The sequence below is a fragment of the Moschus berezovskii genome, chromosome 11 (genome assembly GCF_049115385.1).
Source record: "Moschus berezovskii isolate FMDL1 chromosome 11, NW_MosBer_1.0, whole genome shotgun sequence".
Taxonomy (NCBI): Eukaryota; Metazoa; Chordata; class Mammalia; order Artiodactyla; family Moschidae; genus Moschus; species Moschus berezovskii.
In genome coordinates this window covers 28,628,897-28,656,107 of record NC_142470.1, presented here as the reverse complement: position 1 = coordinate 28,656,107, position 27,211 = coordinate 28,628,897, and the positions used below count along the sequence as shown (strand labels likewise).

At 53.5% G+C, this 27,211-nt stretch overlaps 1 protein-coding gene across 2 annotated transcripts in view; it reads left to right on the top strand.

Annotated features, from left to right (window-relative positions):
• Positions 1 to 26,495, top strand: part of HS1BP3 (HCLS1 binding protein 3) — a 44,844-nt gene extending 18,349 nt beyond the window's left edge. Inside the window, exons 5-8 of one of the 2 annotated variants that reach the window (XR_008682437.2) lie at positions 16,881 to 17,041; positions 18,228 to 18,363; positions 24,223 to 24,555; positions 25,197 to 26,495. Coding sequence is in view for 1 of the 2 variants with exons in the window: in XM_055399823.2 (XP_055255798.2) it covers positions 16,881 to 17,041; positions 18,228 to 18,363; positions 24,223 to 24,493 (568 nt within the window). In the remaining variant the exon portion in view is untranslated. Of the gene's footprint in view, positions 1 to 16,880; positions 17,042 to 18,227; positions 18,364 to 24,222 lie in introns of both variants that reach the window. The other variant, XM_055399823.2, reaches the window with a different exon arrangement.
• Positions 26,496 to 27,211: the final 716 nt, after the last annotated feature.

The window sequence follows — 27,211 nt, the reverse complement described above, 5'->3', positions numbered from 1 at the left end:
CTCCATATGTTGGCATTTTTAATAGTTTTTCTCCCATAATTGAGATCTAATCTTACTGCATTGTGGTCAGAAAAGATGCTTGGAATGATTTCAATTTTTTTGAATTTACCAAGACTAGATTTATGGCCCAGGATGTGATCTGTCCTGGAAAAGGTTCCATGTGCGCTTGAGAAAAAGGTGAAATTCATTGTTTTGGGGTGAAATATCCTATAGATATCTATTAGGTCTAACTGGTCTATTGTATCATTTAAAGTTTGTGTTTCCTTGTTAATTTTCTGTTTAGTTGATCTATCCATAGATGTAAGTTGAGTATTAAAATCTCCCACTATTATTGCATTGTTGTTAATTTCCCCTTTCATAGTTGTTAGTAATTGTCTTACATATTGCGGTGTTCCTATGTTGGGTGCATAAATATTTATAATTGCTATATCTTCATCTTGGATTGATCCTTTGATCATTATGTAGTTTCCTTTGTCTCTTTTCACAGCCTCTGTTTTAAAGTCTATTTTATCTGATATGAGTATTGCTACTCCTGCTTTCTTTTGGTCTCTATTTGCATGGAATATCTTTTTCCAGCCCTTCACTTTCAGTCTGTATGTGTCCCTCGTCTTGAGGTGGGTCTCTTGTAGACAACATATATGGGGGTCTTGTTTTTGTATCCATTCAGCCAGCCTTTGTCTTTTGGTTGGGGCATTCAACCCATTTACATTTAAGGTAATTATTGATAAGTATGATCCTGTAGCCATTTTCATTATTGCTTTGGGTTCGAGTTTATACACCCTTTCTGTGTTTCCTGTCTAGAAAAGATCCTTTAGCATTTGTTGGAGAGCTGGTTTGGTGATGCTGAATTCTCTCAGCTTTTGCTTATCTGTAAAGCTTTTGATTTCTCCTTCATATTTGAATGAGATCCTTGCTGGGTACAGTAATCTGGCCTATAGGTTATTTTCTTTCATCACTTTAAGTATGTCTTGCCATTCCCTCCTGGCCTGAAGAGTTTTTGTTGAAAGATCAGCTGTTATCCTTATGGGAATCCCCTTGTGTGTTATTTGCTGCTTTTAATATTTGTTCTTTGTGTTTGATCTTTGTTAATTTGATTAATATGTGTCTTGGAGTATTTCGCCTTGGGTTTATCCTGTTGGGGACTCTCTGGATTTCTTGGACTTGGGTGATTATTTCTTTCCCCATTTTAGGGAAGTTTTCAACTATTATCTTCTCAAGTATTCTCTCATGGTCTTTCTTTTTGTCTTCTTCTGGGACTTCTATGATTCGAATGTTGGAGCGTTTAACATTGTCCCAGAGGTCTCTAATATTGTCCTCATTTCTTTTAATTCGTTTTTCTTTTTTCCTCTCTGTTTCATTTATTTCTACAATTCTATCTTCTAGCTCGCTTATCCTGTCTTCTGCCTCTGTTATTCTACTGTTTGTTCCCTCCAGAGTGTTTCTGATCTCATCTGTTGCATTATTCACTGGATATTGACTCTTTTATTTCCTCTAAGTCCTTATTAAACCTTTCTTCCATCTTCTCAGTCCTTTTCTCCAGGTTATTTATCTGTAACTCCATTTTGCTTTCAAGATTTTGAATCATTTTCACCACCAAAATTCGAAATTCTTTATCAGGTAGATTCCCTATATCTTCCTCTTTTGTTTGTGTTGGTGGGCATTTATCTTGTTCCTTTACTTGCTGGGTATTTCTCTGCCTCTTCGTCTTGCTTATATTGCTTTGCTTGGGGTGGCCTTTCCCTCTTCTGGCAGTTTGTGGAGTTCTCTTTATTACGTAGTTTCCTCACTGTGTGTGGGGTGGACGGGTGACTTGTCAAGGTTCCCTGGTTAGGGAAGCTTGTTTTCTGGTGGGTGGAGCTGGATTTCTTCTCTTTGGAGTGCAATGAAGTGTCCAGTAATGAGTTATGAGATGTCAGTGGGTTTGGAGTGACTTTAGGCAGCCTGTATATTGAAGCTCAGGGCTATTTTCCTGTGTTGCTGGAGAATTTGCATGGTATGTCTTGCTCTGGAACTTGTTGACCCTTGGGTGGTGCTTGGTTTTAGTGTGGATATAGAGGCGTTTGATGAGCTCCTATCGTTTAATGTTCCCTGGAGTCAGGAGTTCTCTGGTGTTCTCAGGATTCGGGCTTAAGCCTCTTGCCTCTGGTTTTCGGTCTTATTCTTGGAGTAGTCTCTAGACTTCTCTATCTGTCATTTCCAAGGTGGTTCCCTCTGTTTTAGCTTCTGTTTGTTGGTTTCTTCAGTGTCTAATTTCCGCCCTGATACTAGGGGGTGGGTGGACACTTTTTAAGGGTCAGTTGTTCAGTCCTGTTCTGGGAAGGGAGGAACGCTGCAGACAAATATCTCTGGCATCTGTGGGGAGTGCTCGCAGCGTCTCGGCCACACTGGGTTTGCCCCCGTTCACAGCGCATGTGCTGTCCCAGTCTACACAGCACAGGCTCTAGGTTGTTCTGCCAGGAACTGTCTGAGGCCAGCGCTGGGTTGTATGCACTTCCCAGGTCTGAGCGGCTCAAGTTCAGGTTCTCGGGTATTCCACAAAGGCGCAGATTTGGTTGGGTCTGCGTTTTGTGCCTTCCCCGGTCTGAGCAGCTCAGGTGACCAGGTGTTTGGCGAGCGCGGTCGCTGCGACTTATCGCCTCCCCTGTCCCTGCCACTCGGTTTTCTGGGTATACAACCGGCGCACCTTCTCAGGTGGATATTGACCGGCTCAAGCCCAAGAAGTCTTGATTAGCAAGGAAGCCTGCCTGCAGATTGGTATCGGATGCTTTTCTGGGGCCACGGTTGCCCGCTCAGGCTCTGGCTGCCCTCCCTGCCTGTCTCGGCAGGGGATGGGGGATGGGCCGACCGCAGCCGGCTCGCTCTGCTCAGTCCTTTGTTCTGTGAGTGGGGCTGGCGGAGTCTTAAGTTAGGGCTTTCCACCTTTTCGCGGGGAAGCTATCCCAGTCTGCTTTGCTATCCCCAGTTCTCTCAGATTGCCCTCGCGGCATTCAAGCCCAGTCCTCTGTCTAAGCAGTTCAGCCGACTCCTCCCTGCCCAGCCCCTGCTTGCTAATGGCGTATGCAGGCGTCTGCGCTGCTTCTTCGCTGGGAGTTACCGTTTGGTGGGTAATCTGTGGGTTTTAAAAAAATCTTAAAAAGAAAAAAAAGAGGCCCTCTGAGGTTCCAAGGCTCGCCACAGATTCGCCAGTGAGAGTGTTTCCTGGTGTTTGGAAACCTCTCTTTTTAAAGCCTCCCTTCCCAGGAGAGAGCTCCGTCCTTACTGCTTTTGTCTCTCTTTTTATCTTTTATGTTTTTTCCTACCTCCTTTCGAAGACAATGGGCTGCTTTTCTGGGTGCCTGATGTCCTCTGCCAGCATTCAGAAGTTGTTTTGTGGACTTTCCTCCGCGTTCAAATGTTCTTTTGATGGATTTGTGGGGGAGAGAGTGGTCTCGCCGTCCTACTCCTCCGCCATCTTGTTCCTTCCTCCTAGCTGTGGTCTTAAAGGCCCCTTGGTGTCCTGGTTCTGGCACCCTCCTGTTCCATCTCCTTTCCTGGCCCTCTGACTGCCTTCTGCCAATCAGTGAGCTGCCCAGAGTCCCCATGGTGAGCCCCCTGAGCTGGGGGAGGGGCTTCAGGCTAGAGGAGACTAGAGAGCAAGACATAAGCTCCCCAGACCCCTCCAGTGGGCACTGGCTGAGGTGGTGGGCAGGACCTCCCAACCAGAAGGAGATAGGGGAGCCAGACAGACTCAGCACCATCACCCCCCATCCCCACCCCCCAGGACCCTCACTTCTTGGCCCAAATGAGCAAGAAACAGGGTGGGAACTGTTGGTTTTGAGCACCTGCTACACATCAGGTGATGTACCGTGCCCTTTGTCTCCGGTGTCTCATTGACAGACCGCCCGCAAACAGCCATTGTCACATCAATTGACATATTAAAGAGACTGATGTCTGCAGGGGCCAGATGCCTTGCCCGCCGTCAGAGGGCTGGGGAACAATGGTGCTGGGATACAAATGGAGCTCAGAATCCTGTCTGAACCCTCAGAGCCAACTGCCTGGGTGGAGTCCTGGCAGTTTATCCCTCTCCTTCAGTTTTCTGCAGCGGAAGCACAGGGTAGTGAGGGCAACCGGTCTCTTGGGGCTCTCGTGTAGAGTAAGTGGCTTAGATGTCACAGCCCCGTCTTTCTGCCTCTCCACCTCTGCAGAATTGGACCGCAGACCCAGGGTGACGTTGTCTCTGCCCATCTGGCAAGTCCTGTTTCAGAAAGAAATTAGAGCTGAAGAGAGATGAGGCAGAGGCAAGTTCAACTTGAACAGCATGAAAAGTGCAATCCAGAGAGCTCTGCCCACTGCCCGCAGGACTTCCTCTCCTGTGTGACGGTGAGGGTGGGCACATGGGGGCATGTGGTCACAGGGTCACCGTGAGGCCAGCCTAGAGGGGCCAAGGAGCCAGACTTGAGAAAGATCCCAGGTGCTCAGGGAGATGGGAGACAAGAACCGGAGGCCCTGCAGCTCCTTAGTGCCCAGGAGTCAGACTCCTCCCAGCCCCCTGTGCTGGCCTTGACCTGGGAGGAGGTCAGTGTCCCTGTGGGAACGACAGTGAGATCATGTTGGGAGAAGTTTGTTATCAGCCTTGGGAAGCCCAAGGGCCGTGTTGGGCTGTATTTGTTTGAACTCATCCTATCTGTTGTTCTGAGTAACTGCATATTACTCGCCGTCAGACTGAGATCAGCTTGCGTGGTTTGTGCCAGCCTTTGGCTGAAGGATGTGCTTAGCAGAACTGCTCCTTTTTTGGGTAGGAAAATGCTCTTTGGGGTTGGCAAGGGCTGCCTTCAATTTCCTGCTTTTACTTCAGTAGTAGATTGTTGGAAGAGGTGCTGACTGTCCAAGGACCCCCCCCCACTTCAGGCCCCCAGTGCCGTCCCCAGCTCTGCACTCAGGGGCCTCCTTCCTGAATGTGAGGAGAGCTGAGAACCTGAAAGGGATCCCAGAGGGTTTCGACCTTCCGTCAGTCTTTTCTTAACCAATGTGACAATAGTCAGTGCTATTGCCTCCATTGGGAATAATAACATTTTTTGGAGAATGTATTAAATGCCAGGAATTGATTAGCCTTTACATGGATAGATATTTTCTATTCTATTTTTTTTTAAAGGTCGTGACTTACCACATTGCTTTCTGGATCCGTTGTGGATCTGGCTTGGGAAATGGTGCCCTAGGAAGCTGGCCCTGGCATCAGGCCCATTCTGTGTATGAAGAGGCTGATGTTTGGGGTCTGGTGATTCATTCACATTCATCCAGCCCCAAATGGCAGAGTTGGACTTGATGCCACCTCCCTGCCCAGGCCCTCGATCCAGTCTTCCAGCAGAGCCCTAGGATTATGCCCTCCTTTCACAGAGGGAACATAGAGGACAGAGCTGAGCGGGCTCTTGGCCAGAGCCTTAGGTGTGGCAGAGCCCTGCCTTGAAGTCAGGTTTCCCCTCGGCCTCTCCTGGGACCCCCAGGTGGGCCTGTTAACCCTCTTGGTGCAGTGCGGCCCACCCCACCCTGCAGTGAGGGCACTCTGATCTTTGCAGGGGTCACATGCTCTGCGTGGTCATTTCTCCATCCTGTGCCCTCAGCAGTTCTTCTGTGGATGCAGCATCTCTGCTTTCCCAGCCGCCCCACCCTGAGTACCCATCTGGGCCAGGCTCTGGCGCTCTGTGTCCAGGCGACAGGTGTCGGCCCTTCGTGCTGTGGCCACTATGGGGCGCTGTTGCTCCACTGCAGGGCTGCTGGGAGGATGCGAGCTGTGGCACAAAGCCTGGTTTTCCTTTGTCTGTTAAACCTGATTTTGATTAGGGAAAGAGGCGTTACTACACCATTAGAAAGTGCCTTAAGATAGAAAAAAACCCTCACCACCCAGCCATTCTCCAGTTTGCAGAGGTTTTTTTTTTTTTTGCATCCCTGTCCCAGGCTGATCCACATAACTCCAAACAGCACACGTGCCTTTTATACTCTGCTTTTTCACTTAATGTCCTCACCATCACTTTCCACGTGGAACATAGGTTTCATATTTAACTTTCTGTTTTAGAGATTTCACAGTTCTGAGAAAGGGGAGGTTCTCCCATAATAGTTCTGCCTTCGGCTGGAAATACTCTGCTAGGAACATTTTTAACTGTAGCTCAAATAATATACAATTAGCATAGAAAAATTAAAAGCCCTTTTGTCATGACGGTATATGCTTCTGGTTCAGTTCAGTTCAGTTGCTTAGTCGTGTCCGACTCTGCAACCCCATGAACCGCAGTACACCAGGCCTCCCTGTCCATCACCAACTCCCGGAGTCCACCCAAACCCATGTCCATCGAGTCGGTGATGCCATCTGACCATCCCATCCTCTGTCGTCCCCTTCTCCTCTGGCCCTCAATCTTTCCCAGCATCAGGGTCTTTTCAAATGAGTCAGCACTCCGCATCAGGTAGCCAAAGTATTGGAGTTTCAGCTTCAACATCAGTCCTTCCAGTGAACACCCAGGACTGATCTCCTTTAGGATGGACTGGTTGGATATCCTTGCAGTCCAAGGGACTCTCAAGAGTCTTCTTCAACACCACAGTTCAAAAGCATCAATTCTTCGTTGCGCAGCTTTCTTTATAGTCCAATTCTCACATCCATACATGACTACTGGAAAAACCATAGCCTTGACTAGGTGAGCATTTGCTGGCAAAGTAATGTCTCTGCTTTTTAATATGCTGTCTAGATTGGTCATAACTTTCCTTCCAAGGAGCAAGTGTCTTTTAATTTCATGGCTGCAATCACCATCTGCAGTGATTTTGGAGCCTAGAAAAATAAAGTCAGCCACTGTTTCCACTGTTTCCCCATCTATTTGCCATGAAGTGATGGGACCAGATGCCATGATCTTACTTTTCTGAATGTTGAGCTTTAAGCCAACTTTTTCACTCTCCTCTTTCACTTTCATCAAGAGGCTTTTTAGTTCTTCACTTTCTGCCATAAGGGTGGTGTCATCTGCATATCTGAGGTTATTGATGTTTCTCCCAGCAATCTTGATTCCAGCTTGTGCTTCTATCAACCCAGCGTTTCCCATGATGTACTCTGCATATAAGTTAAATAAGCAGGGTGACAGTATACAGCCTTGACGTACTCCTTTTCCTATTTGGAACCAGTCTGTTCCATGTCCAGTTCTAACTGTTGCTTCTGATCTGCATATAAGTTTCTCAAGAGGCAGGTCAGGTGGTCTGGTATTCCTATCCCTTTCAGAATTTTCCACAGTTTATTGTGATCCACACAGTCAAAGGCTTTGGCATAGTCAATAAAGCAGAAATAGATGTTTTTCTGGAACTCTTGCTTTTTTCATGATCCAGCGGATGTTGGCAATTTGGTCTCTGGTTTCTCTGCCTTTTCTAAAACCGGCTTGAACATCTGGAAGTTCACGGTTCACATATTGCTGAAGCCTGGCTTGGAGAATTTTGAGCATGACTTTACTAGCGTGTGAGATGAGTGCAATTGTGCGGTAGTTTGAACATTCTTTAGCATTGCCTTTCTTTGGAATTGGAATGAAAACTGACCTTTTCCAGTCCTGTAACCACTGCTGAGTTTTCCAAATGTGCTGGTATATTGAGTGCAACACTTTCACACCATCATCTTTTAGGATTTGAAATAGCTCAACTGGAATTCCATCACCTCCACTAGCTTTGTTCGTAGTGATGATTCCTAAGACCCACTTGACTTTATATTCCAGGATGTCCGGCTCTAGGTGAGTGTGAGTGATCACACCTTCATGATTATCTGGGTCGTGAAGCTCTTTTTTGTACAGTTCTTCTGTGTATTCTTGCCACCTCTTCTTAATATCTTCTGCTTCTGTTAGGTCCATACCATTTCTGTCCTTTATCGAGCCCATCTTTGCATGAAATGTTCCCTTGGTATCTCTAATTTTCTTGAAGAGATCTCTAGTCTTTCCCATTCTATTGTTTTCCTCTATTTCTTTGCATTGATCACTGAGGAAGGCTTTCTTATCTCTCCTTGCTATTCTTTGGAACTCTGCATTCAAATGGGTATATCTTTCCTTTTCTCCTTTGCTTTTTGCTTCTCTTCTTTTCACAGCTACTTGTAAGGCCTCCTCAGACAAACATTTTGCTTTTTTGCATTTCTTTTTCTTGGGGATGGTCTTGCTCCCTGTCTCCTGTACAATGTCACGAACCTCGTGTTGTATTAACAAAATGGGATTGTGTTAATATGTGCCATTCTGTAATTTGCTTTTTTTCCAGCTAGGTCTTTCCATATCAATAAGTAGGCTTCTACCTTTCTAACTTGGTTCTAGTGCATCAGACTGATGTGCTGTAAATGGCACTGGGAACATTGTGGTGTTTTCTGTAGGTTTTTGCAGTTACAGGCAATGATGAACTTGTTTGTATGTGGAGTGTTTCTTCTGTTGAGCTTTTCCCCCAGCTGCCTGCCCCAGAGCAAGGTCCCAAAAGCTTCTGTGGGGGGGTCTTGTTTGTGCCTCTCCAGTGAAGGGGTCTTTAGGGACTTAATTTCCCCTATGTTGGGATGTCCTCTCTGCTTTTCCAAAGCCTACCCATCTGCAAGGCCCGCTGGCCCCTTCTCTTCCTCCAATGCCCAGGGAGCCCCGTTTCAGGCCCCAGGTCCCTGAGGACCCTCAGCTTCCTGAGGGACAGGCTGGTTCCTGCATGAACATGCTATTCTGTGAGACTGGGCTTCCCACTGTCCACTCAGAGGATGGGGAGCAAGCACCCAGGCCCCGGGCCATGGCCTCGAGTGGTGAGGCTGGACATTTCTTTGGGATGTGAATCATGTGTTTTGTCCTAATTATTTATCCAAGTGTTGTTTTAACATTTGTAAAATGACCATATGTGTTTTAGCATAAAAATGTCTTGCTTCCTATATTTGGATGAAGTTTCTGCTCTGGGATGATTGTGTGGTTTTAAAAGCTTCTGGCACGTTGCCAGGTACCTCCAGATCTAAACAAGGTTTATTCATCCGACCACCCTCCCCTCCCACCCAACTTTATTAGGGGCTTCCCTGGTGGCTCAGATGGTAAAGAATCTGCCTGCAGTGCAGGAGACCTGGGTTTAATCCCTGGGTCAGGAAGATCCCCTCAAAAAGAGAAATGGCAACCCATTCTAGTATTCTTGCCTGGAGATTTCCATGGACAGAGGAGCCTGATGGGCCATAGTCCATGGGGTTGCAAGAGTCAGACACGACTGAATGACCAACAACACCAGCTTTATTGAGATGAAGTTGCCCTGTGGCATTGTGTAAGGTTAAGGGGTACAATGTTGATACACCTACAATGCAAATGATCACCATGCTAAGGTCAGCTGACACCTACTGCCTCACCTAACTATTAATACTATTTCCAAGATTTAGAAGTGAGGCGGCCCCTAAGGACAGGAGCTTGGCCACTTCTCCTCGGAGGCCTCTTTCTAAATAACACATCTGTCACCCTTGGGCTTAGGGCCCTGCCTAGGATAGCAGAGCCCAGCTGGGAATTCTCCACCACCCTGGAGCTGGTTAGAAATGCAGATTCACAGGCCCCCCGGAACCTGGGTGGAGCCCCAGAACCTATGTTTTCACAAGCTCCTGACGTGCTTTGCAGGCAAATTCATGTCTGAGGGGCCCCCCAAACCAAACCTAACAAAAGTCTTGGAGAAGCAGGAGGGCACGCAGCAGAGAGCAACCTGCCAGCCACCAGGCTCTGCCACCAACAGAGGCTTCCAGGAGGCAGGCTCAGGGAGGCCTTCCTGTTAACTCTCAGCCCCCGTGTTTCCCTCTCTCTGGTCACCTGCTAGAGGTCTGTTCTTCCTGATCACTGCTGGGGCTTTGGCCCTGGGCTGGTGGCGTCACACTGTACCTCCACAGACAGCACTTACCCTTGATCTGTCCTGGGACCAAACAGTGAGGGTGCAGGGGGCACAGTGGGCACCCTCGGCTCACCCTAGAGCCGTCACGGTGATTGCAGCAACAGCTGCTGTTGGGGTGACCACAGCACCCCCCTACCCCAGCCCAGGCATGCTGCACCAGCTGTGTTTCTCCATCCGCAGCAGGGCAGAGTCTGGCCTGAATGAATACTGTCAGGGACAACACAGGAAACAGCGCCTTCCACTTCTTTCACTGAGTAGCAGATGCTTTGGTGCAAGAGAAATTGCGTACAGAACCCTGATGGATAAAACACATGGAAGTAGAATTGGCCCAGGTTGGGACAGGAGTAGTGGGCTCTGTATCTCTGTCAACTCAGCCTTGGCCCACCTCTCTGGTGGCTGTGTGCAGTTTTGCAGGAGGTCAGGGCCTCTGAGTGTGGTTTGAAAGCCACTTCAGAAGCTGGAAAAGCTACAGTGTGTGGTCACTCTAGAGCAGGGTTGGAGGCTGACAGTCCTAGGTTCAAGTTCCCGCTCTGCCAGTTAGCAGCCGGTGGACACTGTGCGGGTTGCTGGACTTTTCAGAGCCTCCAGTTTCTCTCTTCGTAAATTAGAGGTAAAGTCCAGGCCTAGTGGCTGTAAGGATAAAATGGGATGAAATACAGGAAATTTCCTTTGTATGATATTATCACTACTTCAGGTTTCCTTTGCTCTGAAGAAGCCAGAAGCCTTTGGGTGTTTAAACAATTAAAATGAAAAAGGCAGCTTTTACACTTCCTGTTGTTATGTAAATATCAGCCCTGGGAGTTGTGCTCACAAAGGTCTTCACCTCCGGTATCTTTGTTGTTGTTGAGTCGCCAAGCCCTGTCCCACTCTTTGTGACCGCGTGGACTGCAGCACGCCGGGCCTCCCTGTCCCTCATCATCTCCCAGAGTTTTCCCAAGTTCATATCCATTGAATCAGTGATGCTGTCCAACCATCTCATCCTCTGTCTCCCTCTTCTCCTTCTGCCTTCAATCTTTCCCAGCACAGGGTCTTCTTTTCCAATGAGTTGGCTCTTCACATCAGGTGGCCACAGTATTAGAGCTTCAGCTTCAGCATCAGTCCTTCCAGTATATATACAGGATTGATTCCCAGCATCTTTGTGGTTGCAATAGAGGAACCTTCCCAAAATTACGCAGTCAGGGGCACCATCCAGTCAGGAGCCTCGGCCTCCTGCCTACTGGCCAGGACTTAACCTGTCACCGCCAACTGAGCCCCCACCTGTGCCGGGTGCCGACTTCACCCGGTCCGTTTCCTCTCCATGGTGGGTGATGTGGGGGTGGGTATTCTCCACTGCAGGGACTGCCAGCAGCCACTGGTCATCCCAGCATCTGCAGTGTTGTGGGGGGTGTTTGAATAAACAAAGACCACCCATATGAGAATCAGCAAAGGCCTTTTATTCATGGTGGGCCGTAGCAAGGGAGGAGTTCAGCCACCCTTTTACAGAGACTCATAGGCAGGCGGGGAGTGGGAAAGATGACTGGTGGCAAATGGGAAGACTCGAGTCTGCCCTATTGGAGGCTGTTGACATGGGGAAACCAGAGGCCTAACCAGAAGTGGGGTGTCCTGTGCGATTGGTCAGGTGAGCATATTTGGCTTTGTCATGGGCCTGGAAAGCGAGAAGCAGGGTAAAGACTAGGGAAAGAAAGAAAGAAAGTGAAGTCTCTCAGTCATGTCCCACTCTTTGTGACCCCCATGGACTGTAGCCTACCAGGCTCCTCAGTCCATGGAACTTTTCAGGCAAGAGTACTGGAGAGGGTTGCCATTTCCTTCTCCAGGGGATCTTCCTGACCCAGGGATCGAACCCGTGTCTCCCGCATTGCAGGGAGATGCTTTATCGTCTAAGCCACCAGGGAAGCCCTAGAAAAGGCTAGAGAAGACGGCAGCTATTAATCACCCGGCCACTGGGGTCACTCGCTGCAGAAGTTGGAGTGAGGCTTCCTGGGCAGGTAGCTGCAGGTTGTGGGGCTGAGTTCTGTTTTGTATCTGGATTCAGTCTCTTAGGGCCATTGTGGGGGTGACCAGCGAAGGGCGCTTTGCTTTCGAGCAACAGGGTGGCAGAGCCAGGCCGCCCTGGTTTCTCGGTGGTGCTGCTGCTGGGCCGGGTGAGGGGCAGTGTTTGACCCCTGTCCAGAGAGAAAGGAATGGCATCCCCCACGAGTGAGAAGAGAGAGAGGTCTTTGAGGTCCTGGAGAAGCAGGCTGGGGCTCTTGAGAGGGTGACTCTGGGAAAACAGCCAATGATGGGCGTCCAGGGTAGCCACGTGGACTGGCCAGCTTACTTCTTCAGGCCCAGGGTGAAGTCTGCTGGGTTGGAACACAGTGTGAGCTAGATGTCCTCCTGTGATCATAGGCCTCTGCTTTGCCCAGCAAGATGGCATCTGGGCTCCACTTTTCAGTTTCTGGAGCATTCCTTATTCCCACCAGACAGATAAGGAAACATTCAGAGACTGAAGTGACCAACCTGGGGTCGCACACAGGTTCTGAATCCCTTCCCAGGGGCCCTCTCTCAGGAATGATCAGCGTCTCCCCCCACCTCTCCCGCCCTGACTTCCCCTCAGACCCTCCCCCTCTGCACCTGCCACCCAGCTGTTGGGCACTGGGACGTGCCAAGCCCTTCCCACCCCAGCGTTTACACAGGGCTCTTGCCCATCCCTCTGTCCACTGTGTCCCTGGACCCCCTGTCCCAGCCAGGCCCACATGTGTCCACAGCATCAATGCCTCTCCTCCAGGATTGTCAAAACTCTTCTGATCCAGTCACCATGGAAACCCATTGCCCAGTGCTGCTGAGGATAACATTGTCCTGGAATGAACTTCACAGTTTCATTTATTGGCATGCTAAGAATTTTCTCTAATTGAAAAAAAAAACCAAAAAACTAAATTTAAGATGACAAGTGCCTTATTTTGAAGCAGGAAAGTTACATGCTTGGAAAAGAGGTCGATTTCTGTGTCTGGTTTAGCATCACCCTGACTTTGAAAGTTAACAGTCATGTTGTGTGTGAGCCTTTGCTTAGAAGTACCCACCATTTTCTGTTTAGTCTAAGAGATGCCTCTGTCACTAGGAACCCATGGGTCCTGGGGCTCTTGGTTCCCCCCAGAGGTCTACCACAGGGGCAGGTGCGCCCGGGAACAGTGATAGAAGCCCCCTGCGTGGCTGGAGGGGAGGACACGCTGGTGTCAATCACTGTCACAGGGTTGCCTGAGCCCTGTGGAGCAGGGCTGCTCCTTGGCCCGTCAGAGCTGTCAACCGCAGCACCTGCTGCCTCTCATTCAAGCTCAGGATGCGGCCTGGCCGGGACATCTGTCTTCGATCAGGCACACATGGCAGGAAAGCTGACATCTGTCCGTGCACACACACATGTACTGCAGGAGCACGCTTCCACGTGCCTGTACCCATCCAGGGACCGCCCCCAACCACCACCACCACCTCCCACAACCCTCCCAGGGTCAGGAGCTGCGGTTCTGTTCGCTGCAGACCCCTCTGTTTGATGCTCAGCTGCCCCATCCCCGGTGACGGGTCTGATCTACCTGCCTTCCTTTAGAGGAGAGAGAGAGCGGTGGGGGAAGCCCTTTATGGCCAGCGACGGGCTCAACAGAGCTGGGTAGTGTGTCCTGTGGACAGATGGGTGGACGCAGGTGGAGCTGAGAGGGGAATGGAGGGCGTGCCAGGGCCATGGCCCATGTGTGCGGCCTCAGTCTATGCTCACATGACCTGTGAGCAAGGGGCAGGAGCAGGCTTGGAGTCGGAGTGACACCTAATGTGAAATGCCCATCCTATCGTTGAATCGGAATTGAGCACCATCCTCATTTGTCCCTTCTACCCCGGGTCACTTCAGCTGTCCGCATTTACCGGCAGTTTGCCTGCTGACATCCTCCCTGCCTGATCATTTCTCCCTAAACCAGGAGCAGAGCCTCCACGGGGAACGTGATCGTGCCTGAGTCATACCTGCCGCAGCCTCTCCCAGATTGAGGGCCTCTCTGCCAGTGTCAATCTTCTGCCCTTAGCCCGATAGATCACTGCTCACCCCTCCGCCACCACCTCTCAGAAGCCTTCGGGCTGGGTTGACTCCTTCCTCTGGGCTCCGGCTGCCCAGTTGCCCCATGTGGTGGTGACAGTTATGTGTCTGTGACTCTGCTCGGCTCTGGCTTCCAAGGACAGTGCCAGGTCTCCCTTGTGTCTGTGCTCTCACCGCCCGGCACAGGTTCTTGCCCTTGGGAGGCACTCACTGAGCACTGGGCCTTAGAAGGCCCTCGGAGTGAAAGGATGAGCTCCCTAGGAAAGGGCAAGGGGCTGCTGGAGAGACCAGCTGGGGTGCCTGCAAGGAGGCGCCATGGAACAGAGGGTCTCTGTCTGCTGGCATCCCCTCTCACTTCCCTCCCATTCCCCACCTCCCTGGGGGAGGAGGTAGAAATAAGTCTGAATTAGAGGTGTACTGTCACCTTGTCCATCCACCTATCTGTTTGTCTGTCCATCATTCCGCCACGCCTCCATTCATCCATCCCGTCATCTAATATTTATTGAGCATCTCCTCTGTACCAGGCACACTACTGAGCACCTAGATACTGAATCTGGGGCCAGCCAGGACAGGACCCAGGGGCTTTCCCCCGTCAGAGCTCCTATCTCTTCTTGTTCTTTGTCTCCTCCAGGGATGGCCCGGGTGGAATGGGGTGGGGCTCAGATGGTGCCTGACAAAGCAGTCCCCTGCATGGTTAGAGTTGCCTTATTTCAATTCAAGACAACAGAAGCTTTAAAAATGTCCCCAGGGAGAAAAACAGGAACAATTGGAGAGGAAAACTTACATAGCGGGAAAGCCAGGCCTCATTTGTGCTCTCCCAACCAGAAGTAGGTGCAGGAAGGGAGTCATCGCCGTCCCTGCGCGCCGCGATAATCAATCACGTCTGTTTACTGTCTTCCTTTGTTCTTCAGACCCTCCTGCCTCTCTGTGCTGCCTCTGGTTTCTGGTCAGTGGGAAGCTCCCAGCCCTTGCCCCGGGGGCCCGTCTGCTGGGGAGGCTGCGAACGTGAGGTCTCAGAGCTGGTGGTTCAGAGTGAGATGGATCGGCGGATGGTGGCTGTGGAGTGGCCAGGCCCGACCCTGCCTCCTTGGGGGCTGCACCCCGGCTGGGGGGATGCTAGGGGATCTCCGCGTTTCACTGCCGCAGCCCCTGCTGAATCCAGGAGCAGGGCCAAGAAAAGTGCGGCTGCGATGGGTAATTGAGGGTCAGCCATGGGGCAAAGCCTGGTCCAGTGGCTCCCGAATACAGCTGGTCACTAGAGCCCACAGGGACACAAGCAGTGCCCAGGGTCTCCCGCTGGGGTTCTGACTCAGTGGGTCTTGGCTGGCTGTGACCGTCTCCGGCTGGCCTGCCCTGAAGGCCAGGGCCTCCCTGGTGCCTACTTTTCGGAGGTCATTCATGCTGCCCTAGCTCCGCCTGGTCTGTGAAACAGAAGGGGAAAGCATCCCAGGAAGAGTAGGATACCCCGACTCTTTAAGGTGTATGAGGAAGTGGAGGTGAGGTTTCTGGAGGAGCCCAGGCCCCTTTCACCTCGCCTAGCATCATGGACAGGGCTGGGGGCTGGCCTCATGGCAGAGGCACGGCCCTGGTGGCCTGGGGCTGGAGCCTGTCTGCCTTGTGCCCGGGATGAAGAAAGAGCAGGGACTGGGTGTGGCTGGTGAGTCTCTGGCCCTCCCTGCTGTGTGGCCTTGAGCAGACACCCAGCTTCTCTGAACCGCTGTTTCTTCATCTACCCACAGAGACCTTCCCACTGGGGTCTCGGCCCTGAGCATGGAGGTGTGTGGGTCCTGCGGCCTCAAGCAGGTACACTCCACCTTTCCCAGCTTTTCCCCGTCTCCACCAGGACCCCCAAATTCTCCCAGACATCTAAATCCAGACCGTGGGAATGGCCGCCTCTGAACACCCTGCCTTCCAGCACCAGGGCCACCCGCTGTTTATCTGCTGCTGGTTAATCTGTGCCCTTGTTTGCGGTGCTATCAGTGCAGTTCAACCACATAGTTGTCACCAGCAAGAGCTCAGATGGTGACCTCGGTCCAGTGGAACTGCCCTGCAGGCAGATTGGCCCACGGAAATCCCACTTCCAGTTAAAAGCTTGTTTCTGTTCTTTGCAGGAACCTTAAAATGGCTAATTTAGGCATCCAACAGGGACTGGATCACTTTGTTAAAATAAAACCAAGTCTGTTTATTTACTGGCGGAATAACTTCCAGTGACATGTGTAGGTCTGCAGCTTTTGGGTCCCTAAAGGTTGACGTGTCCACCCGATCAGGAAGTAAAGCCCTCCCAGGGCTCAGAAACTTCCCTTGAGCCCCCTCCTGGTTTCCCGCAGCAGTGTCCAGTCCAGAGCAGCACCTTGGCCAGCCGATGAATGAGACATAAAGGGACCTGCGGGGTGCAGAGCTGACTGGGGCTCTGAGGAGCCAGAGGGGTTTCTTGAAGGAGGGGGAGTGTTGCTCAGAGGGACTGAAATGTTTTCTCGAATGATGGAGGTTCCAAAGAGGTGGATTTGTGCGGGAAAAATGGAGCAGTGACCAAGGCTGCCTTCTGTTCTCCCCTGGGCCCAGGCCCTAAGCTTGGTAGCCTCATGTGTACTCAGTCCCATGTCCGAGCGTCTGTGCAGTGACTCTGAGTTTGGCCCCGGGGAGTGCCGAGGTTGGGCACCCCGCAAGGAGGCCATGTCCTTTGACCTGTGACCCGTCCTGCTGGCCCTTCCGGACTGGGGGTTGTCTGCAGCCGGTTGTGCAGTCCAGACACCCACCTGATATCTGCATGCATCTCCACAGCGGCCGATCCTTGGGCGCAGGGCTGTGCTGCTTCCACAGCAGCGTCTCACCCTCTCATTGCCAGGTTCTTGGCGAGGTCCTTCTTGACACAAGCGCCAGCCTGCCCCGCGCCTGTGTGGGTCTGACCAGGGTGCCCGTGGGCCAGCAGGGCTCTCGTGAGGGGTCCCAACCTCGAGTTCTGTCTGTGATTCTCCAGCTCCAAGAAGCCCAAGAAGCGTCCCGGAGTGGCCATGAAGCCCAAAGCCGCGCCCCGGCTCACCATCTTTGATGAGGAGGTTGACCCTGATGAGGGGCTCTTCGGCCCGGGCAGGAAGCCCTCTCCCCAGGGCCACATAAAGGACTCACCCCCCAGGGACCGTAAGTAGATCCCCAGGGTGTCCCCTCACTCCCAGTGTCTCCCGGGTGACCCACCAACCTCTGCGAAGGGCATCAGGCCCACCACACATGAGCAGGATGCCAGTCTTGACACGATACAGACTCAGCTGGTGGGATCTTCTGCTGGAGAAATCTAATCTTGCACCTTGTGTCCCCACAGCCCGGAACATTCTGGCGCTGTGTGTTTATGCTAGTCATCCCTCGGAAGCAAAGGGTAGTTTTCTTTGTTGCTTTGAACAGTGTGGGTTGTGACTGGTGTAAAAGTATCTTTGTTACCTCCACAGCCAGATGTGGGCACCAGATAGAGAGGTGGTGCTGGGGCTCTGCATGGCTTGGATTGTAACAGGAGACTCCATGTCCCCTGTGAGACCCCATGAGAGGGTCCAGTGTGGAGCTGAAGCTGGGAAGCCCCGGCACTTCTGCACTCACCCCTGGGTCTGACCTCTCCCCCCAGCTTCCAGGTCTGCATCCAGGGAAGGGAATTGATGTCACCCATTAATTCTGTTGGCACTGGGCACCTGCTGAGGGCCAGGCTCTGTGTGGGGGCCCAAGAATGCCTGGAAGAGGCAGACGCAGTCCCGGCCTTGGGGTCTCTCGTGGGATAGACAGGACATCTCCTGATCATTATGGGGTGGCCTGGACCTGTTTGCCATGGCTGCTGACAAAGCCTATTCCAGGCAAAGAGGCTGCAGTCGCCTGTCACAAAGGGCAGCGTTGAACATTGAGACTGGGAGGGGATGGGGAGCAGACCTCGACTTCCAGAGATGGTGGTTGGCACTCAGTGAGTGCTTGTAGGAGATGGGGCCAAGCCCTGGGGGCTGAGTTAAGAAATGGAGGGGTACGTGGGGAGCCAGGGGCAGTGAGCTGAGGAGTCAGGTTCTTCCTCCAAGCAGTGGGGAGGCCGTGAGGACTTGAAACCAGGGAGGTGCCTCCACGTGGCTTTTTGCCCAGCGTGCAGGGAAGTGGGGTTGGGGCTAGGCACACAGATGCTCCAGGCCCCCACAAGTGCCTGGTTCTTCTACACGCTGCCTTGCAGAGCGAAGGGACAACCTTACTCCCTTTCTTTCGGCTGGGCCAGGAGGTTGGGCCAGACAGTCTCGACCCTGCACCCGCAGCCAAGGACAGGCTAGCACGTCCTCTGACCACTCTGCTGCTCCCTTCTCTGCAGCCCTGAAGCTGTTTGACGATCCTGACCTCGGTGGAGCTGTCCCCCTGGGTGACCCCTTACTGCTGCCAGCTGCCCCCCAGAGTGGAGGAGCCACACCCCGTGAAGGCCACAGGGAGGCCTCCGAGGAGCTGTTCAGGTACCGTTTGTCTCCAGTGATGCTTCCCCAGATCGGGGTGTGTACCACGGAACCACAGACTCTTCCCGAGGTGGTAGCACTTTAGCATCCTCGGGCTCCGAGGGAGGGATTCTTGACCCATCAAAGGTAGGAGCCCAGGACTTCCCTGGTGGCCCAGTGGCTAAGACTGCAAGCTCCCAATGCAAGGAACCCAGGTTTGTTCCCTGGTTAGGAGCTAGATCTCACATGCTGCAACTGAGACCTGATGCAGATAAATAAATAAATATATTTTTTAAAAAAGGTGGGAGCCTATGAGAGCTGATTGATCGGGAGGCAGTGAAGGGGATTCAGTGGAAAGGCTGGAGGGAGGGTTCAGGGGAGTGTCAGCCACTCAGCAAGTTCTAGAAAGAATTTCATTTATGCAAGCAGTTTATATAAAAAAAAATTATGTAATTCCAAGAGCAAGTATAACTGGCATGCTGCTGCTACTGCTGCTGCTAAGTCACTTCAGTCGTGTCCAACTCTCTGTGACCCCATAGACGGCAGCCCACCAGGCTCCCCCGTCCCTGGGATTCTCCAGGCAAGAAAACTGGAGTGGGTTGCCATTTCCTTCTCCAATGTGTGAAAGTGAAAGTGAAGTCGCTCAGTTGTGTGCGACCCTTAGCGACCCCACGGACTGCAGCCTACCAGGCTCCTCCATCCATGGGATTTTCTAGGCAAGAGTACTGGAGTGGCTTGCCATTGCCTTCTCTGATAACTGGCATAAATAGGTTTAAAAACAAAAGTGACTCGTGGTAGGATACAGCTCACCTGCAGGGAGCAAAGTCCAGATATTCTGGACACCAGCAGGGGCCCATTGGCAGATTTTACAGCGGGGAAAGTGTAAGTCACTCAGTTGTGTCCAACTCTTTGCGACCTCATGGACTGCAGCCTGCCAGGCTCCTCTCTCCACGGGATTCTCCAAGCAGGAATACTGGAGTGGCTTGCCATTGCCTTGAAGGGAGAATGAGACTTAATCTGTTACATGGAGGCTGAGTGGCAAAATGTGCAAGACTAATAGCCACAGAGCACACGCTGTGCCTCAGACAAGTTTGCCAGGCTCTTTACGTGTTATTAAATCCTCATAAGAGCATCCTCTTCCCACCCCCATCCCCCACCCCCCACCTAGGTGCTATTATCTCCTTTCTACAGAAAATGGAGGGTGGGAGAGGTAACTGGCCCAAGGCCATAGGTCCCAAGTAACAGGATGGGGACCCGGGTCAGCCTGCCTGTGTCCTGTCCTCCCACCTTGCCGGGACCCTGAGCGCTCGGAGGAGGAGAGGCTGGCAGACCGCCTCCCACCTCAGGCCCGGCAGGCTCTCCCTGGGCTCGTGGGGCTGCCTTCTCAGCACCCTCGGCACCGTGCGTCTCTGCCTCCCATTGTCATGTCATCCACGTCCCTGGGATGCAGACTGAGCCTGGCGATTACAGGACGCTGAGCTATCTCTTTCCAGGAACAGTTACATGGCGCCGGCCTGAGGTCCTGGGAGACTGTCATCCACACCCTCGTTAGCAGCCATGGGCTGTTAGCCCCCCTGAGTGCCCGCCGGGCCTGAGTCACCGCGACGGCTCCTTGTCATTACACGTCCCTGAGGCCCCAGGCAGCTGTTCATTCTCATCCTTGTGTCCTCGCCGCTGACGTCCTGGCAGCAGTCCTCCCTGGAAGAAGCTGGGACTGTTGTTCTGCATTTCCGGTGACTCTGAGGCCCAGGGAAGGTCAGCCCCGGGAGCCTCTGCTGTCCTGAGGACACAGAGTGTCTTAAAGGGGCGGAGCCAGTGGGACCCAATTTGGGCCTCGTTTGTATCAATATTAAATCCACTACACATACATCCCAGTGTGACAGCACACAGACACACACATATACACATACCGCAGTGCAACCTCAGCACACAGACACAGACACACATACATCCCAGTGTGACCTCAGCACAAACACACACAGACATGTACCCCGGTGTGACCTCAGCACACAGACACAGACACACATATATCCCAGTGTGACCTCAGCACAAACACACAGACACACATACCGCATTGCAACCTCAGCACACAGACATAGACACACAGACACACACACATCCCAGTGTGACCTCAGCATAAACACACAGACACACATACCCCAGTGTGACCTCAGCACACAGACACACACACACAGACACACACATACATCCCAGTGTGACAGCACACAGACACACACACACACATACCGCAGTGCGACCTCAGCACACAGACACAGACACACAGACACACATACATCCCAGTGTGACTTCAGCACAAACACACACACAGACACGTACCCCAGTGCGACCTCAGCACACAGACACACACACACAGACACACATATATCCCAGTGTGACCTCAGCACAAACACACAGACACACATACTGCAGTGCAGCCTCAGCACACAGACACAGACACACAGACACACACACATCCCAGTGTGACCTCAGCGTGCACACACACATACACACACACACACACACCCCACAGTGTGACCTCAGCACACAGACACACACAGACACACACACATCCCCGTGTGACCTCAGCGTGCACACACACACACACACACACACACACACCCCTGCAGTGCGACCTCAGCACACAGACACATGCGCACACACACATCCCAGGGTGACCTCAGCTTGCACAAACACACACAGACACACACACATCCCAGTGTGACCTCAATGTGCACTGCATGCACACACACTCACACACACACCCCAGTGCGACCTCAGCCTGCACAAACACACACAGACACACCACAGTGAGACCTCAGCACACAGACACACACACACTTTCAGACCCGCATTCTGCAGAATGCTGGGTTGGAGGTGTTGAAAGGTATCACCTTCAAAGGCTTTCTGTGGCCAGAGGGCTGGAGCAACACCAGGGTTAAGCAGGACTTTCTGCACCTATACTGTGTGGGCACATGTGCCTCAAGGGGAAGACCACATGGCATTTCACGTTCCAGTTGGTCCCTGGGACCCTCTCGTGGGTAACGCCTCCTACATCCCCCAGGCCAGTCTGGGAATCACTGCTTTAGAGAATGTGAGTCCCGAGGCCCTGCGTTCACTCCGTCAGACATCTGGTGAAGAAGGAGTTACCCTCTTGAGAGCAGGAACCGTATTTTGTTTTTCTTTGTGTGCATCCTGGGACTCTCCAGGTGGTGATCAGGTGTCTTTATGATGAACTTTCTCATATTCTTTCATCCTCCAATGCTTTCCTCACCTGTTCATTCCACAGCTGGCATCAGCCCTCCCGAGCAGCATTGGTGGGGCGAGTATTTGAACAGGGTTTGGAGTCTGAGACGCCCCCATTCCTTCTTGCCATAGGGCCCCAGCTTTGGTCTTCAGTCAAGTTCTGTCCTCTGCAGGGACCTGGGGAGGAGGAGTGGGCCAGGGGTCTTCAGACCTCTCTCCAGCCCCTCAGTGGCTGGCCTCACACCTTCAGGGCCTGGAAGAGAGGGGAGCTGAACCTTGCATCAGTGGGAGCTGTTTCTAGCCATGACTCAGGGAACCCAGGCTTCCCTGGTGGCTCAGTGGTAAAGAAACTGCCCGTGGTGAGGGAGACCTGGGTTCAATCCTTGGGCTGGGAAGATCCCCTGGAGAAGGAAATGGCAACCCACTCCAGTATTCTTGCCTGGAACATCCCACGGACAGAGGAGCCTGGTGGGTTACAATCCATGGGGTCACAAAGAGTCAGACACGACTGAGTGATTAACACTTTCACTTTCAGGGAGCCCAGTTGGAAATGGGGTGTTTGGTGAGGGGTGCTGGGTGGCCACCTGGATCCCCAGTGCAGCTGCTGCACCTCCCAACTCAGCAAATCCAGCTTCTGGTTAGCTCTAGAGTATCACTGCTATGCCAAGCAATGTAAATCCTGAATTCTGATGCAAGCTTTTAGCTGCCACTCTATTTCCCTGTTTGAAGGTAGGTCAGCCCCTCAGAGCTTTTCCTGGGCACCCAGCCTTCAGTGGAGGATATGGGATGAGCCAACACCTGTCCAGGGGAGTTTGAGGAAGGGCAGCCGCTTGGAGGGAGCCGGGACAGCTGAGCTGAGCTCGCCAGGAGCAGCCTGTCCCCCAGTAATGCCTTCAGGGGTTGCCTGGAAGTCACTCCTTCAAGGCCGGGTGTGGGCCGGTCACTCTGGGTCTGAGGGACCCGTTTTTGCTCATTTCTCTGCCCTCCATAGGAAGCTTTGCACACTCCTGGTGGGTCTGTGACCCATCACAGGAGGTTGACCTGGGAAGTGGGCAGGTGACAGCTCCTTCAGTAGCCGGTACTTGGCAGGCAGCCCCTCCCAGGAAGGGCACCTCCACCCTCGTGCAGGTCTCTGCCAGGCCCTGTGTAGCCAGGAGTTGTTCTGAGCAGAGGCCCCGCCCCTCTGCTCCTGCCTTTACTCAGCCCAGCCGGTGTCTGAGCTGGATCCGGTTCACAGATGGGGAGATGAAGGGCCAGGCAGGGGGAGTGGCAGGATGAGGAAGGGAACTGCACTCTGCCTGCTGGACTGTGTGTCTTGCATATGGAATTACAGCCCCGTGGGGGTGATGCCGCTTGTTCCCATTTGGCAGATGGGGAACCAAAGCTTGGAGAGGCCATGTGGCCTGTATGAGGCCCCTGGTCATCTGCCTCCAGCGCCTGTGCCCCCCCTCCCTTGTCCCCAGCTGGCTGTGGGCCCCCGGCCGGGCCCTTCATCTTTCTGTGCCTCTAGTTTCCACGTCTGCAAAATGGAGCTCATATCTGCTACCAGACAGTGTCTTGTGATTGCTGTTGTTCAATTGCTAAGTCGTATTTGATTCTTTGCTGCCCTTGTGGACTGCAGCATGGCCGGCTCCCCGTCCTTCACCATCTCCCAGAGTTTGCTCAGATTCCTGTCCATTGAGTCATCTAACCATTGATGCTATTGATGCTGTCTAACCATCTCATCCTCTGCTGCCCTCTTCTCCTTTTGCCTTCAATCTTTCCCAACATCAGCGTCTTTGATTACTAGATGAATTAATGGATGGGAGATGGCTGTGATGTGTGGTAGCGCTGAGAGCGGGCACTCCCTTGGACAGAGTGCAGGGTAGGGTGCCTTTCTTTCCTGCCATTCAGGACTTGGGCTGGTCCCGTGTGACTGTCACCCTGCCTTGGCCTTCAGTCCCACTCACCAATGGACTGTCTAGTCCAGGGCGTGGCCAGCTCCAGCCCTCCGGGGCAGGGCTCCCTGTCCAGCGCACAGGTGGCCCACCAGGCGACACCGTGGGCAGGCAGACCCCACCCCTCCACTGCTCAGAGCCGCTCATTCATTCTTTCCCTGGCCGAACTTGGGTCTGGATGAGAGCTCAGCTCCTGACATCAGCCCGCTTGGTTCCAACTTGGGGCCCATCACATGCTGTCACCTCAGGCAGGTGGCTCAGCTTCCTGGGACTTGAGCATCTGCCTCTGCTGGGCGAAGATGAGGCTGAACGTCCCCAGGGGTCATCAGGGAATGAAACAAGCTCCTTGGCCCAGAGCAGGAGCTCCCTATGTGGCAGCTGTTAACTTCTTGAGGGGCTGAAGGAAAAGTCACCTGAGGAAGCTGGCTTGTCTAGGGTGGGGTCCCCCAAGAAGCCATTCTGCAGAGGATGCTGAGGGGCCAGCTTTCCTCATCCTAGGCTGTGGGGCTGCACGGAAGGAGAGGCCTGCCCTTCCATTCCTCCCCAGGGGCAGGGCGGGCAGGAAGGCCAGGCTTGGGGGGTGGTATGTGACAGGAGGGAGGGGGGACAGTGCCCTCCGGGGGGCTGCCTGCCTTGGCCGGGGAACCTTGTTCCTATTGCAGCAGGCTCTACCCAGGGACTTCTCCCTCTGCCTCTCTAGAGTCGAAGAGGACCTGGACAAGATTCTGAATCTGGGGGCTGAGCCCAAACCCCAGCCCGAGCCCCGGACCAAGCCCAAGCCTCCAGTGGCCGCTAAGCCAGCGCTGCCCAGAAAGCCAGCTATGCCCCCCAGAGCGGGTCCACCTGAGGCTGCGGCCATGCAGCAGCGGAAGCAGCAGCAGCAGCAGATTCAAGCCATGGATGAGATGGACATCTTGCAGTACATCCGGGACCATGACGCACCTGGCCAGGCTGCCCCCAGCCTCTTCTGACCACCCCCCAGCTCCCAGGCTGTTCCTGGGCCAGCAGATCCTCTCCCGTGGAAGGGCGCCTGGTGAGGGTCAAGCTTTGCCCTGCAGGGCCGGAACCAATCTATTCCCAAGGGAGGGAGGGTGGAAGCCCGGGTCAGAGGACCCCTGTACTGCCTTCTTCCTTGTTCTCAGACCCTGCAGGGTCATGGAACCCTGCACAATGCAGAGAGCAAGGTCACCAGAAGAACTGGAGCCTCGGTTGTCTCAGCCATGTGGATGGGAGGGGGCGGCACGTGGGAAGGCTTGTTCACCAGGAGCCCAAGACCCCAGGATGTCATGGGACTGTGGTGGAGGCGCGGGGCAACTTTTCTGCCCACTCGTGCCCACCGAGTCTGGCAGCCCTAGCACAGGAGGGAGAATGGTGCCCTGGCCAACTTTGGGTTGGGGTGGGAGTCTGTACGCCAAGGCACCTGCAGTTTCCGGTCAGCACAGCCCCCGGAGGCCTGCAGGCCCTGGGAAGCCCCCAGGAGAATGATACTGAGTGGGGCCCTGGAAGAGCCTGGCTGGGATGGCTGGCCCTGAGCTATCTCTGCATACCAATGCACTGAGCAGGGTGCCTTCCTTCCCATGTGCCAAAGCTCGAGGGGGATGTCAGGCCCAGCCCTGCCCCTGGGGTGTGGGCGACCTGACAAAGCTCTCCGTCTCCTCCCCCTTCCTTTCCTAGGGAAGGCCTGGCCAGACCACAGCCTTCTTGGGCCTCCGGCCATAGGACCATTGTCCGCCACTGTGGCTTCGTGCAGAGTGGGCCCCACCTCCTCCAGGTCCACCTGTGGCCCAGTTGCCCCTCCCTTTCACAGCAGGCCTGGGCTGGCTGCTCTCGGGCTGCTCTTGAAGGCTCCCTCTGTCCAGCGGTGGATTTGTCTGTCAGGCCTCCCCCCGTCCTGGGGTCTGGACTTAACTCACCGGCCTTCCACCCGTGGGAGCCCCCTTGCCAGAAGCAGGAGCCCTGGGCCCAGCAGAACCAGTCAGTGCCTTAGACTTCTCCCCGAGGCCCATGCCCCAGCATAGGGGTCAGGACGTGCTGCAGTACTCAGGAAATTCTCCCCGAATGAGTGATGTTTAATGGAGGAAAGAATGCCTTTTTTGATACATTCTTCACATTCAGAGTTAGTTTTTAATGAAACACAGGTTTTTAAGGAAATGCAACCACTGTCGTCCCTGAGGTTGTGCTGCTTGACAAGAGGATTGGAAGGTGGGGTTTGGGGCTAGGACCCCAAGCCCTTCCTGCTCAGGACCAACAGCCAACCCTGAGGGAGTCCCCCCACCGCCCAGGGCTGGTGTTAGAGTCTCTGTCAGTAGCACCCACTGCCCCGTGCCAGGACCCACAGGCAGGTGGGAGCACTCAGTCTGTCCTGCGTCTCATGCACCCTCGTGAAAAGGCCATCGGCTCCCCCCAGGTGTGCCAGAGTAAGAAGAAACAGGTGGCTCTGGGGGCCCCCTCTCCCCGCCTTACCTTGCCCCGAGGATGCTTTCCCCAGGGACCCCCAGCATGTGCCACCCCTCTTCCCTTTGACCGCCAGGCCTTCACACCCCCATCCCTCAAGCACAGGTGGACGCCCCCACCCTGCCCTGGGGTCTGCACCTGTCTGACTGTAGGAGGGCCCCCGAAGGAAGGCGCAGTGCTGGGTGAGGGGCCGCCTCGGGCTCTTCCCCTCCCCGCCTCTGGGCCCATCCCTCCCTGGCCCCCTCCCCTCCACCGCGCCCCCACCCCCCAAAGGTGACATAGGAACAGAGGGTGTTGCTAGCAGGAGCCCGGTGTGGGGAGCGCTGGTCCTCCAGTGGGGGTCACAGACAGAATCCACCACTCTGGGGTGCCTTCGTCCACTGTGAGCCTGGCCTCCTCCCAGGTGGCCGGCCACTGGGACCCCTCAGCAGAGTTGCGTGCCTCTGGATACAGATGCTCTGTGACCTAACAGCCAACCCAGTACCCGGTCATCCAATAAAAAGTCCGTGTCAGGGTTCATCCCATGTTTGTTAGTGGTGATTTTTTCTCTGCCCGAGCTGATGGAAGACCACATGGGGGCTGTCATTACAACGGTGGGCTCAACAACGGGAGCTGCCCCAGAAGGCTTCCAGGCTGCTGCTGGACAGGGAGAGGGCAGGCAGAGCGAAGATTCCCATGTATAAATGTAGGCAGAGGGGCCAGAGCCCCAAGCCAAATGGGGTCATCAGTCAGTAACTGCTCAGCCAACACTGGCTTGGAAAGAGGACTTATCCCTTCTCCAGACCTCACACCCCTCTCCTCAGTGTGGGGACTGGTCTGGGCTTGACCAGGCCATTCTGAGGCACTTTCGGCTCTGACACCAGAGAGCCCTGCCGAATACATGTATCCCTTCATATCCAGACCTGCCCTGGACTCTGCTCTCCTCCCAGAGTCAGATTCTGACATGCCATTTCCTGCCCGGGATCCAGAGGTTCTGAGCAGACAGCCCTCTGGAGACCTAGAAATGGGTCCCCGGGAGCCAGGGAGCTCCACGCAGGGCAGTCCACGAGCCCACCTGGCCTTCCCCCACTACTTGGCTTTGGATCTTGCAGCTAAGCTCCGAGTGGGGATGTCATGTTTCCGAGGGACCAGCAGAGGGGCTGTTCTGAGAAGGACTGCAGAGCCCATGAGCCTGCACCAGAGAGCTCACCGTAGAAGGAAAGGGAGCACCATGGAGGGCAGCGTTTGTTTGTTTA